The sequence below is a fragment of the Anopheles ziemanni genome, chromosome 3 (assembly GCF_943734765.1).
Source record: "Anopheles ziemanni chromosome 3, idAnoZiCoDA_A2_x.2, whole genome shotgun sequence".
NCBI classification, from domain to species: domain Eukaryota; kingdom Metazoa; phylum Arthropoda; class Insecta; order Diptera; family Culicidae; genus Anopheles; species Anopheles ziemanni.
The window spans coordinates 64,614,722-64,631,101 of NC_080706.1; the positions used below are offsets into that span (position 1 = coordinate 64,614,722).

The 16,380-nt window shown below is 39.3% G+C and overlaps 5 protein-coding genes across 5 annotated transcripts in view; 2 read left to right on the forward strand and 3 right to left on the reverse strand.

Moving 5' to 3' along the window:
- Window positions 1-16,380, reverse strand: part of LOC131287727 (glucose-6-phosphate 1-dehydrogenase) — a 284,204-nt gene that overhangs the window by 93,321 nt on the left and 174,503 nt on the right. The window lies entirely within an intron of this gene.
- On the forward strand, window positions 855-1,610 carry LOC131285256 (adhesive plaque matrix protein-like). Its single transcript, XM_058314109.1, has 2 exons — window positions 855-866; window positions 939-1,610. Exons 1-2 carry the CDS (start codon window positions 855-857, stop codon window positions 1,608-1,610), a joined length of 684 nt encoding a protein of 227 aa, XP_058170092.1.
- Window positions 3,339-4,046, reverse strand: LOC131285257 (adhesive plaque matrix protein-like). Its single transcript, XM_058314110.1, has 2 exons — window positions 4,035-4,046; window positions 3,339-3,962 (listed from the first exon to the last, which is right to left on the reverse strand). Exons 1-2 carry the CDS (start codon window positions 4,044-4,046, stop codon window positions 3,339-3,341), a joined length of 636 nt encoding a protein of 211 aa, XP_058170093.1.
- On the forward strand, window positions 4,822-5,638 carry LOC131285258 (adhesive plaque matrix protein-like). The gene is made up of 3 exons (XM_058314111.1): window positions 4,822-4,833; window positions 4,907-5,202; window positions 5,323-5,638. Exons 1-3 carry the CDS (start codon window positions 4,822-4,824, stop codon window positions 5,636-5,638), a joined length of 624 nt encoding a protein of 207 aa, XP_058170094.1.
- On the reverse strand, window positions 10,763-12,262 carry LOC131285260 (protein Spindly). Its single transcript, XM_058314112.1, has one exon. The coding sequence runs from the start codon at window positions 12,230-12,232 to the stop codon at window positions 10,763-10,765; it is 1,470 nt and encodes a 489-aa protein (XP_058170095.1). The 5' UTR covers window positions 12,233-12,262.

Here is a 16,380-nt window from a genome sequence, read left to right on the forward strand (position 1 = left end):
CATTCATATTAATGGACAAAGAAAAATTTTGAATATTCGATGATACATGTACACAATAGCTCGATCTCTTAACTCCTAATATAAACTATGTGTCAAGCAATATTCGAGATACGCGGAAATTCGAGATACGCGGATTTCTGTGGAACGCAAAAACCGCGTAACTCGGGAACAGACTGTCGGGTACAGCACGGACTACGATCGGATAAAATCCGTTCGAATCGAGTTGTCAAAGGTCACTCACATTGAAAAGCGCGGGCAAATCTGGCTCTAAAGTTTCGCTCACCTCCTCTCAAATGTGTTCATTTTACCTGCCATTTCGAATATGAACTAAATGAACTCTTTTCGCAAATCCGTTCGTTCCCGTTTGTATGGGAAGAAATCCGCGAGGTTTTATGCCGCGGATTCTCAACGAATTCGTACATTTGAAGGTTGTTATTTAAAAAAAGAGTGTTAATTGCTTATCCGAGGATCCTATTTGTAGTTTTTTTTATGAATTTATCATCATTTTGTGTAATTATTGAAATGATTACCAACGACTTCGTTCGAAAAGAAACAATCATGGAAACACTTAAGCGCCTTAAGTATAAACGAAGCTGGAGGCTTCAAAGGAACCTTTGAACATACGAAGTATAAACACACAGAGTTCATTTTTCACCGACCGTCGAACGGATATTTTCCGATCGTAGTCTGTGCTCTACCCGTGTATCTATTTCATTCCCCTACCACATCCTCTATTCGCTAAATTTTTGCCAATCGTCGCCTCCTATAAAATCCGAAACAACTGAACATAACGACATCATTCACCGAACAGTCCTCTTCAACGCACCTCACTGCGAATCTAACTTCCATCAATAATGGCGTTCAAGGTGAGTTTAATCAATTTGCGAAGGGTAAAAAACTTCCCATCTAATCAACCTGATTCTCTTAATCCCTTCTAGTTTGTCCTACTCATGGCATCTATTGCCTGTGCCAGCGCTGGATACATCCCAACCGATCATTCTTACGGCTCATCCTTGAGTTACTCCACCATCCATAAGAATGTGGCTCCAGTTGTGAGCAAGACGATCATTCAGGAGCCTCAGCTGTATCACGCTCCCTCGGTTGTGGTCAGCAAGCCTCTGGCGCTTACGGAAGCTCTTCCAGTATCCTACAATGCTCCCCAGTCCCTCTATCAGGCCCCAGAATATGTGAAGAACTTCGAATACGCCCCGAAGCAGCTGTCTTATGCTCCAATGGGCAAGACCTTCCTTGGTGAGCCGTCTTATGGCAAGACCATCATTGCTGAGCCGTCTTATAGCAAGACCATCATTGCTGAGCCGTCTTATGGTAAAACCATCATCGCTGAGCCGACTTATGGTAAAACCATCATCGCTGAGCCGTCTTATGGCAAGACCATCATTGCTGAGCCAGTCTACGCCAAGACCATTGCATCTGAGCCGATCTACACCAAGAACGTGTACGCTGAACCAATCTATCAGTCGAAATCATTGATCGCAGAGCCAGTGTATGGAAAGAGTATCCTGGCTCAGCCAGCTCAGATCTATGGAGGAAAGGTTCTCTCCTACGCACCGAACGTCGCTTATGGGGGCATCGCTTCGCACGGATGGTAGAGATTTGTTCTTTGAAAAAAAATACGCCGGAGTAATAATTGAAATAATGTGATATTTTGGAAACTAATAAAACTGTATTTAAACTTTAATAAGTGCTTCACATTTGACATATGACTGAAAATTTATTCATATGACATCTTATTTAGACTCAAAATAGTCGTGTGATAGATAAGTGTTAAAAAAATAAATGTTTTACCATACCGAATCTTATTCTACATAGGTTCTTTTACTTATTAAATTTTTAATCTTGACTGAACCTTAGCTCACAAGAGTACTATACAAATACAAACATATTTAAACTAAAGTTAATTTTCTTTTGATCCAATTTTTAAAGCAAACTTCTGATCATCCGCAGGTAGATTATTGAGTGTACAATTTTTTTTTCGCATGCACATTACCTGATAAGGTTGTTCAAAAACATATTGACGAAACATTTTTGAGCAAATTTTTGCTCAAAAACCTTCCAGAAGACAGCGGACAAAATGTGCTGTCCGTTAAAATATTTTCAAGAAAACAACGTGATTCACAAGTCGTTTTACCCTACTTCTCGAAGTTCGTATGCTGTCCCATTTAAATTTAAATTTTTACTTTTATATTTCGAATAAAGAATAATGCGTGTATAACTCCACTTGTTTCCTCCACCATCCTCGTTTATAAAATTAGAGGTAGAGTAGTTTTGGATATTTTTTCTTTAATTGTATAATTTAGAACGCATACTTTCGTTGGGGTGTCATTTAATAGATATGATAAGCAGGAAACCGTTAATCTCCACTTTTTTAATCACTTACAAGGTATGAGGATATTGCCGACAAACGAAAGGAATATATATATATATATTATTTATTTTTTAGATCTTATATCAATCAACCAGACGTATTCAGCTTTACGCACTTTGATCGAATTAATCCGGTTGTATCATGTTTTTAATTTTCATTTATATCACGTCAAAGGAACCGAGCTTTCAACGGGTAATAATGAAAGCTCGAGTTTTTCAGCCTTAACTCATTCAACTTCTTTCTTCTTCAAGTATTAGTTTGTATTGTTTTGTTGATCTTTTGACCATTTTTGAAATTATCTGTAAAGTTGGCTGATTGGCATTACCGTGTTACTCTTTTCCGCGAATATTGGGTAGTCATCAAGTATTTTATTTTTTCAATTATTCCGAATTATGTATCTAGTATTACGCTTTATTTTGTTTTTCCTGAAATTTTATTGCACTGTTATTGCAGGCTGTCTTGTTCGGGAACATGGTTAAAACTATTTTGATGGATTGGAACAAATTTTTAACTATTTAACTACTAGTATTTAGAATTTGGTCAAATTCTGGCAACAATTCAATAAACGTGGCAATATGATTTCCTAATTTGTCGATTAATAATAAGACGTTTATGTTAACATTAGAAACAAGTGTTGCAAAAAATCTAAAAGCATCTGATATCTTTCTTTATAAAAGGAATAAAAACCCCCGGCTGACTTAAAAAGTTTGCGACCCAAATTACGCAATTAGAATTATCATAAACTACTTAGGTTATTGCGAGCTAAAGATACGTCCTTTCTGTTTTATCGTCGCTGCAGTTCAAAATATTCAAACAAAAAGTTAATGAGCTCGTACTAGGTATCTCTGCAGCCGTATAAACTCTAGACAAACATTTTATATCGTCAAAAAATTTATTTTCAGAAATATCTACATCAATAAACCAGTTTAATTTTTCAACAATGACCAAGTCCTTACCATCCGTGGGAAGCGATGCCTCCGTAGGAAAGGACCTTTCCTCCGTAGATCGGAGCTGACTGAGCCAGGATGCTCTTGCCATACACTGGCTCTGCGATCAAGGATTTCGACTGATAGATTGGTTCAGCGTACACGTTCTTGGTGTAGCTTGGCTCAGATACAATGGTCTTGGCGTAGACTGGCTCAGCAATGATGGTCTTGCCATAAGACGGCTCAGCGATGATGGTTTTACCATAAGTCGGCTCAGCGATGATGGTTTTACCATAAGTCGGCTCAGCAAAGAAGGTCTTGCCATAAGACGGCTCACCAAGGAAGGTCTTGCCAATTGGAGCATAAAACAGCTGCTTCGGGGCGTATTCGAAGTTCTTCACATATGCTGGGGCCTGATAGAGGGACTGGGGAGCATTGTAGGATACTGGAAGAGCTTCCGTAAGCGCCAGAGGCTTGCTGACCACAACCGAGGGAGCGTGATACAGCTGAGGCTCCTGAATGATCGTCTTGCTCACAACTGGAGCCACATTCTTATGGATGGTGGAGTAACTCAAGGATGAGCCGTAAGAATGATCGGTTGGGATGTATCCAGCGCTGGCACAGGCAATAGATGCCATGAGTAGGACAAACTAGAAGGGATTAAGAGAATCAGGTTGATTAGATGGGAAGTTTTTTACCCTTCGCAAATTGATTAAACTCACCTTGAACGCCATTATTGATGGAAGTTAGATTCGCAGTGAGGTGCGTTGAAGAGGACTGTTCGGTGAATGATGTCGTTATGTTCAGTTGTTTCGGATTTTATAGGAGGCGACGATTGGCAAAAATTTAGCGAACAGAGGATGTGGTAGGGGAATGAAATAGACACCTTCAAATTCGTGACAGTAGCTTTTCGTTATTCGTTGATCTATTTCAACATTATTTGTACATTTGTTTGATGTACTATTAAGATGGTGTCGTTATATGTTTCTTATGATTGACATAAGTCATAAATTCGGAGCTTGAGCCTATTGGATTTCGACTTACTAAAAGTGTGTCGTTCCAACCAGTATTGCTTCTATATGCAGGTCAGTCTCTAATAATATTTGGTGTTGTATTCCCATGAACCATTAAGCATTGAAAATAAAAACTAACGATGTCTACTTACTAAAATAAATCATCAAAATCTGGAGAAATGAAAATCTTTCCTAAGATTACTGACCCCAAACTCGTTGTAAATGCTTAAGCTGGTTCTAATTTAAGTTAATTATCTAGCACAACTTCCAACAAAATTACTTGTGAACAACACTAAAGCCAGATTACCGAAATAGGAACCACACAAAAAGAAGTAAAATAGACTTTTATTGATCAATTCCTCTCTCACATCCTCTATTCGCCAAATTTTCGCCAATGTTTGCCGCCTATATAAACCGAAACAGCTGATCGTATTGACATCATTCACCGAACAGTCCTCATCAAAGCACCTCACTGCGAATCTAATACCCATCAATAATGGCGTTCAAGGTGAGTTTAATCAATTTGTCGAAGCGTAAAAAACTCCCCATCTAATCAACCTGATTCTCTTAATCCCTTCTAGTTTGTCCTACTCGTGGCATCTATTACCTGTGCCAGCGCTGGATACATCCCGACCGATCATTCTTACGGCTCATCCTTGAGTTACTCCACCATCCATAAGAATGTGGCTCCAGTTGTGAGCAAGACGATCATCCAAGAGCCTCAGCTGTATCACGCTCCCTCGGTTGTGGTCAGCAAGCCTCTGGCGCTTACGGAAGCTCTTCCAGTATCCTACAATGCTCCCCAGTCCCTCTATCAGGCCCCAGAATATGTGAAGAACTTCGAATACGCCCCGAAGCAGCTGTCTTATGCTCCAATTGGCAAGACCTTCCTTGGTGAGCCGTCTTATGGCAAGACCATCATTGCTGAGCCGTCTTATAGCAAGACCATCATTGCTGAGCCGTCTTATGGTAAAACCATCATCGCTGAGCCGTCTTATGGCAAGACCATCATTGCTGAGCCGACTTATGGTAAAACCATCATCGCTGAGCCGACTTATGGTAAAACCATCATTGCTGAGCCGTCTTATGGCAAGACCATTATTGCTGAGCCAGCCTACGCCAAGACCATTGTATCTGAGCCAAGCTACACCAAGAACGTGTACGCTGAGCCAATCTATCAGTCGAAAACTTTGATCGCAGAGCCAGTGTATGGCAAGAGCATCCTGGCTCAGTCAGCTCCGATCTACGGAGGAAAGGTCTTTTCCTACGCACCGAACGTCGCTTATGGGGGTATCGCTTCGCACGGATGGTAGAGACTAGTTCGTTGATAAAAATTATACCGGAGTAAAGATGGCAACAATGTGATATAGTAAGAAATAAAATGTTATCACTCAAACAAGTACTATTCCCTGAGTGTTCTATCGAGTAGTTCTCATCTCATCTGCGTACAATATTTTTTTAAACAAAATCTTCATTCCAATGGTGCTCTCAAGCTGTTGAAGCTGCGCGATCAATTTTTAATTAATAAGAACTTTTTCAATATATTTGGCTAATTGATAAGCTTTTAGGATGGTTTAGAAAAACTTCGATCTTTAAAAGCCTCAACAACAAAACCAGAAAAAGCGGAATAAAAACTCAAGCGTAAGAGTAATATTGATTGTTTTGCCAATCGAATCCATACCAACAAAACAATATTTAATGGAATCTAAAAGTAGAAGAAAAATTAAAAGTATTTGGTAGCTTGAGTATTGCAAAGTTTTAGTACTGTGCCAAAATTTTGAGAAAAAACTTTGTCATATCGAACAGTTTTTAGTTTGTTATAGATTTCTGACAATCACATACAAGGCAAATGAGATATTTAATAAAATATAGCTTGCTAAGTTTTTTCATAATCGTTGTTTTGAATAGGAAAGTTGTTTCATAATAGAAGAGCAACAACAATTAAAATTTTTGAAATTAATTATACACCACAAAATGAGTTAATATCAATTTAAGACTTAACTTTTTTTAATAAAAACAGTCAATTGAAATTGAAAATTTCAATACAAGAAAGGATAGGCTCCAGTTTGTTAACCCATAAAAAACTATCCTTGGCTTAGCACAAGCCGTAAGTAGAATCTTTTTTGCAAAATTAACTAGCAATAAAAAATGTATTTTACAGAAACCATTATACACGCCAGGGTTTAATGTGTAAGAACACAAGTAAGAAACTGAGTATGCAGCACTCATCCGCCCTTTTTCAAGCATTTGCTGTAGAAGAAACGATGCCAAGGACCATACATAAACAGAAGGAAAGCCTTCCATAAAGTGGTTTGAAGTATCCACGATCAATGATGGTGCCTTGTGATCGGATTGAAAACATTTTCCATTTTTATTGCTCTCATTTCAGTCAAAACCCAAAGCCAAGCCTATAGGGTGAATACATTTACGGCCCTTTTAAGTTGGGCAAAGTATCGATTAGTCGAGCCGTTAAAGAGAATTGGAATAAATTCCCAGGTCACCCTGCAATCAGTGCTGGAGTGAATACGTTTTCAATTAAAACACCTGCAGGTGCAGACACACACTACACCCAAATGGAAAATCTGCAGTTGGTCTAAAAACTGCCCGAAAACCCACCAAATGTTCAATCTCTACTTCCATCCCCCCGCCAAGGCGGGTGTATGATTGATCCGATGGACATCACAACCGTTCCGAGTGCGAATGCGCGGCAGCTTAATCTTAATTGAAGCGGAGATACAACTGTGCTAACTTGGGACAGATTTGACACTGAATAACATTTACCAGACCATGTGAGCCGCGCCAGTCGAGACGCTATCTGGTGCAATCACCCGGACGCACGAACGAACGGCGTTCGAGTGCCACAAAGCCAAGGCAGTGCAGTGGAAAAAGCAAGGAAATGACTATATAATACACCATCCGCCGTCGAACCGCAAAGAAACCGCCAAAAGTTCAAGGTTTCCAGCCCCAGTGTGCTGGTGCGCCCGCCCAAGACAGCCCTGTCATTGGCCAGTGTCCACCCTTGGTGGCCTTAGGGGACGGTACGAAACGAATTGCTTACAAACTTGAGACAAGCGTAAGCAAAAGAAAACATCGAAGCTGGGTTCAAAAAATCGCACGCACTACTTACAACAACAAAAAGTGTGTTATATTTTCCCTTTTCTTCTCTTTTCGTCGCGCTCCACTTTTTGTTTGTTGCTTCAATTACGTAATATTGGACTTGGCAGAAATTGAATTTCCTCTAGCAGTGCAAATTGTTGCAACTTAATTGTCCACCGGCGACGACGAACGTCGGAGCGTTAGCACATTGATTTTTCTTCTAACGAAGGTTTCTCGCCTAACGCCGGAAGTTTCCGTTGAAGTCTTTCATACAGCGCTGTCCATTTGTTGTTGGAAATGGTTCATTTTGGATGATCCAAACGTTGCCTTTCCTGATTTTATTTGCCAATTGGTAGCAATTGAAGCGTTAAACGCTTTCGATTGTTGGGTTTTCCTCAATCGAATGCCTTAGCTTTTGTGATATAAAAGGATGATACTGCAAACTGCTGAAGCACCAAATCGAAGCTAGAACCATCGGCAGTAACATCCGACCCGAACGATTCTACAACCATGGCTTTTAAGGTAAATAATTTCCTGTTCTAAGAAACAAAATGTTTGTTGAAACAATTCAAGAATTTTATGCCATACTTCAGCTCATCGCTATCTTCGCTGCGTTTGCCTGCGTCAGTGCCAACTACGTTCCCGTCGGTCTAAATCTTCCTTACGCGGACTACGGTACGACAGTCGTTGCTTCGGCTCTCCCGTACCTTTCCAACTATGGCGGGTACAACCATGTACCTCAGGTTGTCCTGCAAAACGCTTATCAGCAGGAGTCCGTCCCTGTTATCGGTAATTACGTAGAGCCCCATTTAGTTCCGGCAACCGGTGTGGTACCAGCTGGCAAGACTACAGTCACGAAAACGTTCGTCTCAACACCAACGTACGTCACGAGCCACGTATCGGAGCGAGTGCATACAGATGTGCGCCTGCACCACGGCAACTATGGTCATGGCAAGAGCGTTGTGACCGACGTCCCTTCCGTACCGTACCCAGTGAACTATGCCGCACCAGTTCCGCATGGAGTTCAGTATGGTTGGTAAAAACTATGCAGCTTACGAAATTGTTTTTCTGATAACTGGTTTGATCAATGAACTTCTTCTTTTAAAATGTTCTCAAATGTATGGCAAGAATCAGAAGCTTCAATAAACAGTGCACTTCCAAATGATAGTCGTAATTAATTGTAAAGGCCCTACTCATTCTCTTGTAAAATATACCTGTTTCCTGTCTTAACTACCCTTTTGTAATGAACAAGACTTTGCAATGTTTTGCTAATCAGAAATTTTCAATCACCAGATTAAAATTTCTGAACGTACAAATCGAAATGAATTTTTATCCAGCACATTACAGTGAAGGGGTATATTCAATAATCTTAATGATTGGACGCGTTCAAATCGAAATTGTATCAATTCATAGCATGTTTTCTTTATGTGTTCATTCGAAGGTATTTTAGAATAATGCTTTATAATTTTCAATAGAGTGGACTATGAAGCTGGAATAAACTAAAATGAAAAACTTCGTAACACTAACTAGATTTGAAATACCATCAAATAGGTCTTTTTGCAGCTCCTACCAGTTTTTATGAAAATAAAAAAAAATTACATACTGTTGCAGTCCAATTGCATCAGCTTTCAAATCGCAAAACAACTAACAGATAGCTGATTTTTCTGTAAAACTGTCTTAGTGCCAAAGCAAAGACAAACCGTCCATATTCCAGATTAATTTCACTTGGACTCATTGATACTTTATCGATACTTCCACAGGTGCTGCACATCTTTTGGAAACAATTCAGAGCAATGGTTGTAGGTAAATAAACCACCTGGTAGTAGGTCTTATGAAGAATATCATGCAACCGACAAACCACATGAATTTTTAAGTTAATCTTCATCTTCAGTTAATAATAAATGAACTTATTTTAACCTACTACTACGGATCTGTTCCTCTTTCAATGGTTTTTGAGTTGTTTCTTTTGTTCTGCATTTTGATTTTTGCTCTGCGAATCGCTTCTTGAACTTCGACTATAAGATTCGCCCTTATGTCGGGATCATATTGTCTCAACGATTCATTAAGGTATCTGCCGTAATCTACGCCCTGCCGCTGTTGATGTAACAATTGAGTGACATCCTCCACGGCTTTCAAGCTTTTCAATAGGGGTATTTTACTTGCTGCTGGGCTGCTCTCTGAACTTGTGGTACTATAAGCTGTGTCTGCCGTTGTAGCAGGGCTATCGATTTGCTCATCCTGTTCCGCATTTTGTACTGAATATGTATCATCACACGAATGATCACATTGTACTGATACATCCGGCAACTGCAAAGAGGAAAGCAAAATAAAAATTTTAATACAATATTGAGAGTAATAGTATAGCATTGAACAACCTGCTATGAAAAACAATCGAATAGTACTGAAAATAAGCTATAGAACTTACAATGCTTTTTCCCTTTGTGTACGTAGATAGTCAGTCCTCTAGTTCAGGGGAGGGGAGGGTCTCAGTTGGGATTTGAACCCACGCCGTCGAGGTGATGAGGCTCCGGCGCTCGTGGGCCGATTTTCGAATCGCCGCTACAGCTCGGCTGTCGCTGACTCCCAACCCGCGGTAAATAGAGGTGTTGTGCCTAACGATCTTGAGATTCATGCATGATTCTTTTATCTAAGATTCATTCAGATTGATTCATGAATCTTTTGGAATTCGAATATTAAAACATAGATGAATCCTTCCAACCTTGCAAGGTGATAATGATCAATCTTCATGAATCATTCACAAATCTTCATGATTCTTTCAATGCTGTGGATTAAGCGAGTAAAAAAGAGGTTCCTCTCCTCCTGTTCTTTACTTTCATCGTTAACAAATCAAAGAGTTATTAAAATTCACCAAACTGATTACCCAACTATAATGGCTCCGGATATAAAATCCTACAGCTTAGTTTGATAATGTGTATTCCACGCTTGTGTCTCTTTCGTTTCTTGTACCGTCGGAACATTTCTCGATCACCAGATGTAATCAACGATTGATCCATGATACTTGCTTGGATGATTCAAGGGTCAATTAAACTTTTATAACATTTTGTATAATTTGCTTTTTTCGTGTCATAATTGTGCCGGAATGATTGATGTCTACCGTTCCGTGTCTACAAAATTGATCATCATTTGTGAATTTAATCATTACGAATATAATAATATTTTTACCTTTTACAAAACAAATGCCCACTCTGAAGCATCTCATAATAGAAAATTTATTGTATATCATTTCGTAAAGCTAATTACAATATGCACAAGTTCTGCCAATGTCATATTCTAATTAACATAAGAGATTTTATGATTTAAATTGAGTTTTTCTCAAACATTTAATTATCCGTCGGCCGAGGAAATAATTTAATTCGCCTAATAACCAGGGGTTTTCTTGAGTTTATCCGAATTGGGTCGTCCTCCTTATCACCCGGTTCCGGTTCTTTGTTAGCAGCGATTGGCACATCTTCGATAGCTTCTTGCATGTTGACTTCTGTTTTAGTTGGTTGTGCAAAGTCGTCTGGTAAAGGAGGTAACTCTACTGGCGCCTCAACAGAGCTGGAAGGTGTGCACAAGTCGGACGTGTTATGTTTGCTACCGACCAGCGGTGTCGTCGCAGGTGCTTCTTCGCTTTCACACAACTTTTCCAGCGTTTGACAACAGCCATTATCTAAATCTTCGATCCGCTTTTCGCACGAATTGAGCATTAGCTTCGCCAGTTGCAGACGTACACTGGTCAATTCCTTGGCCTTCCATAAATGGTCATCTTCTGCAATGCGGTGTTTTGTCAGGCAATCCATTAACTGGGCTCGGAGATCGTTTATTGTCTCCATGTTGTAGTTTACTAGCGTTTCAACCCAGGACTGGCTGTTTTTGGCGAGGTGGTGCTCTAGATAATTGTTTCGATCGGTTACCTTTTTTATCTGTAACATAAGCCGACCGTTCAACGCATCAACAGCTCGCTCGTGTTCCTTTTCGGCGTCAGCAACTGCACCTATGCACTGGTTCAGCTTGGTGGTCAGCTCGATCTGCATGTTGCGGAGCTCTCGAAAACGCGTCGGACAGTTTTGATGCTCCGCCTTCAGGGAATAGTAACGCACCTTTAGGTCATTTATGATGGATATAAGCTTTTTGCGCTGATCAGCGACTTCTGCAAACAGTGAGTTGCCTTTTTTCTTCGCCTCTGGGTTGGAGCGTAGTTCTTCAAGCTCTGCCGCCAGCGAGGCACTATGGCTTTGGGCAGCTTCGAGGAGGTCTTGCATTTCCTCCAAATTATGTCTGGTACTCTCATAGTTGGATTGTAGTGCTTCACATCGCTCCTTCTGGCTTGCCAAATCTTTCGAGAGCAGCGAGTTTTCCTGAACCACATTGGCAAGCTTCGCTTCCGTCTCTAGCAGCTCCTCGTTCATTTTCTCAATGAGTTCGAAATGTTCAGAGTTTGAATCATTACTCGGACACACAACCACTGGCGTCTCTATTCTGGGTGCTGCTGTACATTGCTTCAGTTGTTCCGCTAACGATTGGATACATTTTTGCATTTCATACTTATCTTCCTGAAGCTTCACGATTTCGGAACAGGCACCACTCAGCTTCGCCTCAATTTGTTTTTTTTCTTTGAGCAATTTTTCATAATCGTATGTCGTCGTCTCCAGCTCATTTGTCAAATCGCAGTTGGTCTTCTCCACAACCTCCAGTTTAAGCGACAAAACATGCGATTCCTGGCGAAGTTCATTATACTTTTTCGTCAGCTCCTTGTGGGTTTCTGCTAGGCCGCATTGGTCACCAGAGACTTCGAGATCGGACGACATCGTATTATGCACCGAACCACCGGGATCTAAAACTGAATTCCAAACAAATAAAAAATAGCCGTTACTGCTCAACCGTCGTGATTTGATACACTGGACAATGAAAGAAACTTTTGAATTTCTTATTACATTGACTGGAATGGGAGGATGATAAAGAGGAAGAGAGTGGATCTGTTCAACTCAATGGACGAATATTTCGGCAGAGATGTATAATAGATTTATATACCTTTTGGTTTGAAATGTTTTTAGATGTTTTTAATAATGTTGTACATCCCCAATTGTGTGCGACATTTTACCAACATACGCTAGAATTTTAAATTCGCAACCATATTTAAATACTCCACATTGTAACACTATTTAAGGAAAACACCTCTCTTTACTAGTTCTTGGATACGGTTAGGAAAAATTAAATCTAACATGTTGTAATCAACAATAAAACCGTTCGGCATAGCTTACCTTCAGCGTTAAACTTTTTTGAACTCCCTCGATATTCTTCGTACAATGCCGATGATTCTAACCGTCTATTGTGTGTGATTTTCGGCTTTGCAAGCTGTTGTTATCATAATACGTAAGCCTGCTAGCTTAATAGCTCAGTGTAATATTTCTAGAATACACAGCGCGTCCAGCAGACGACGCGCATGCTGATTTGTTTACAAAACTAAATACAGTCAATGCTCTCTTTACTGCAAACTATCGGTCAACCATTGCAGCTTAATTTTCAGGTTGGATAGTTTTCACCCAGATGAATGTAATGCAGGAGGTGCGCACCTAAGTTGGGGATGTACCGCTAGGCAGCTCGAAATATCGTCCTAAAATGGTGCCACGCACGTAAAAACGTTCTACTTGTTTGTATGGGGTGAAACAAATATAGAACGTTATCGAGCAATCCTGCTAGGGGATTTCGAGCAATTCGTCCTAAAAAACGTTCTACGTGACGCAAACATCCAGCAGTTTTGTATGGTGAGTAGGACGAAGTAGAACGACTGCTCGAAAAACGTCCTACTTTTGTTTCATCCCCATACAAAAAAGTAGAACGTTTGTTCGCGCGTCGGACGTTCTTAAGACGATATTTCGAGCTGCCTAGCGTGATCTTCCTACTTTTAAAGCAATCGTTCTACTTAGGCTGGTGTCAGCGCTTTACCAAGTCAGGTTTTGACAGGCGAAAATGTATGAGCTTTGACAGCTACAAGCTGTCACACGATTTTATCGTACGATAAAATCAAAATCGTTTGATTTTATCGGATGGTCGCATCCGATTTTATCTATCAATAAAGTTGGATTTTATGAACACGGAATCGTGGCTTTCATTTAGGAAAAATAAAAACACATCATTTAACATCATTTAATCTTCTCAGAATTTGAAAAATTACAGAAAAATTGGCGGACCTGACGTCCGTACAAGTAGGTGAACGCACTTTTGAAGTCGTCCAAAATTTCACCTATCTTGGGTCAAAGGTCAGCACCGACAATAACATTGATGATGAAATTCGCACTAGGGTGTTGGCTGCCAACCGGTCATATTACAGTCTGAGAAATCTCTTCCACTCACGATAGCTGTCAAGACAGTCGAAGCTGGGACTATACCGGACATGTATAGTACCAGTGCTCACATACACCTCCGAGATATGGACTCTGTCCAAATCTAACGAAACCCTCTTAGCCGTGTTCGAGAGGAAGATGCTCAGGAAGATTTTTCGCCCCTCCTGATCGATGTACAGTTGATATCCGACTTACGCGGATAATGGGGACCATAGAAATCCGCGTATCTCGAATATTGCTTGACACATAGCTTATACTAGGAGTTAATAGATCGAGTTCTTGTGTACATGTATCATAGAATATTCATAATTTTACTTTGTCCATTAGTATGAATGCAATGCAAGCGTATTCCAACAACATACATTGCAATAAGCGAAATAAAAAGCGTAAGTTTTGCCAATGTGTAATTTACATTTTTATTCGTGTGTTTGTACATTTCAGGTGTTTACATCGACGTTATAAACCCAATCTACTGTCAAATTTTGAAAACCGTGTATCTCCGAATCCGCGTATGTCGAGTACCGCGTATGTCGGATATCTACTGTATCGTTTGGATGACTGCGATTCCGCTGTCAATAATCCGGTTGTACACACAGCTGTCACGTTGAGATAATGATCCCACCTTTCACGCTGTAGTCATCTTGGTTCACTCAACGCTAGCAGTGGGTTGACTGAAAGTGGTACGTGCAGTGTTCACAGAGCAAAAAATGAATGATTTTAGTAAAAGTTTCCTAAAAAATGCAGTGAATGTGCAAGAAAACTAACAAGTGATTGTTCTTTTAACGGATCTATGAGGCCTACTTCCATTTATGTGAATCGATGTTGTTTTGTTCATTTGTGCTGCACTATTCAAGGTATGCTGTGAAAATAAATTCTTTTTTTTTTGTGTTGTTTGGGGTTATTGCAATGTGGATACATTATCATAAGTCTTTATATTCATCAAATCCGGTTTTGTAAGAAGCTTTTAAGTTCAGTTTGTCGTTAAAATTGCGAGAAAATAGTGATGTTCGCCTTATTTGTTGGAGCTACACCGGGTGCTAAAGCGTCGCCATATTGTTTTCAATGTTTGAAGTTTTCCGATTAGCTGGATGTGTGCGTGTAGTCGTGTTTTATCGTTCGTTTAAGTTATGGATGATTTACTTCTTAATCTTTGAACAATGGAATTCATACACTTGTTCTAAATGTATGTTAAACAACAATTAGAAAACTAAAAAATATTCTAAAATTACCAGCCGAAGTGCCTCCTATTGTAAATGTTTGTTGCAACATGTCAAAAATTCACGCTGTACAACCTGAAATTGTACGTATCTTGATGCAGGTGCTACTCAAGGTGGCTATAGCAATGGTGGTACCAAATTATTAACACTAGAATGCAAATAGCGGACAGTGTGACCGATTGTTGAGTTGATAAGAATTAAAATACTACCGTATTTGCTTCATATGAGCTAGCGGAATGATGTGCTTTAGAAACCTAAAACTCCAAAATATAGTCGATAAATCTATTATAAACCGTTTAGAGATTTAAAAAATCTTCAAAAATGACGGTGTCAAAAAGAGTGGGAAAAACATCGCTAAAAATCATTCGGTCAAGATTTCAAAGCAATGTATTCTACTCTTTAACAACCAATCAAATTGACGATTTACACGACGGCTCTATTTAGTTATGTAGCTCTACAACCACTGCACGGTCTTGGCTTGACGAATATCTCTATATCGTTCTGACGCATCTTTTGTTCTGTCAATTCGCATACCGTTTTTTCTTGCACTCTTTCTTTCCCGTCTCGGGGAATAAAACACAAATCTTACTTATTATACTTATCTAATGTACTGAAGATCACTTAAACGAAGTCTATTGGCAGATTAATATTTCTGAATTTTTAAGAATAACTTCCTCCAATACGCCAATGAAAGAATCATGGAGACTCATGAAGGAGCCATGAAAGATTTATGAAGATTCATGAAGGTTTCGAAAGATTCATATGCGTTTGAAAATTCCTTTCCCAAAAGATTCATGAATCGTTTTGAATGAATCTTAGGTGAAGATTCATATGCATGAATGCACGTTTGTGATAATACTAATACACTTAAGTTCGGTTTAGTTATGCGTTTTATTCGAAAGTACTATGAATTTAAGTGAATCATTGGGGCCTTGCCATCCGTTGAGTTATTTTACAAATAAATAAATAGCAAAAAACATAAATTATTAAAAGAACCATTTTTGATAAAACTCAGTTTTCAATCATATCGATCAATTTCACATTAAAATGAAAAATTGAACTATTTGCTAACATCTCACTTGTTCTTTAAATTGTTCCGGAGTTTGTTACTCCAACGTTAGAGCATTAATTTATGACTTTTGCAAATACTGAAATACCCATTTTAATCACTTGTATCAGAAATAAAATCTGTAGTGCAAAGTACAGTGAGGCTCTGAAATGTATTGTGTTATATTATCGTATACAATCGTATATTATTGATCTTCACTAAAGTTTCAAACAAGAAACATAACTTACATAGATAATTGCCTTGATGAAACAAAATTTTAAAATTCTAGAGTCTGATTTCATAATTCGTTTGAAACGTTTGCCAATCCCAGCTTCTAAATATAAACA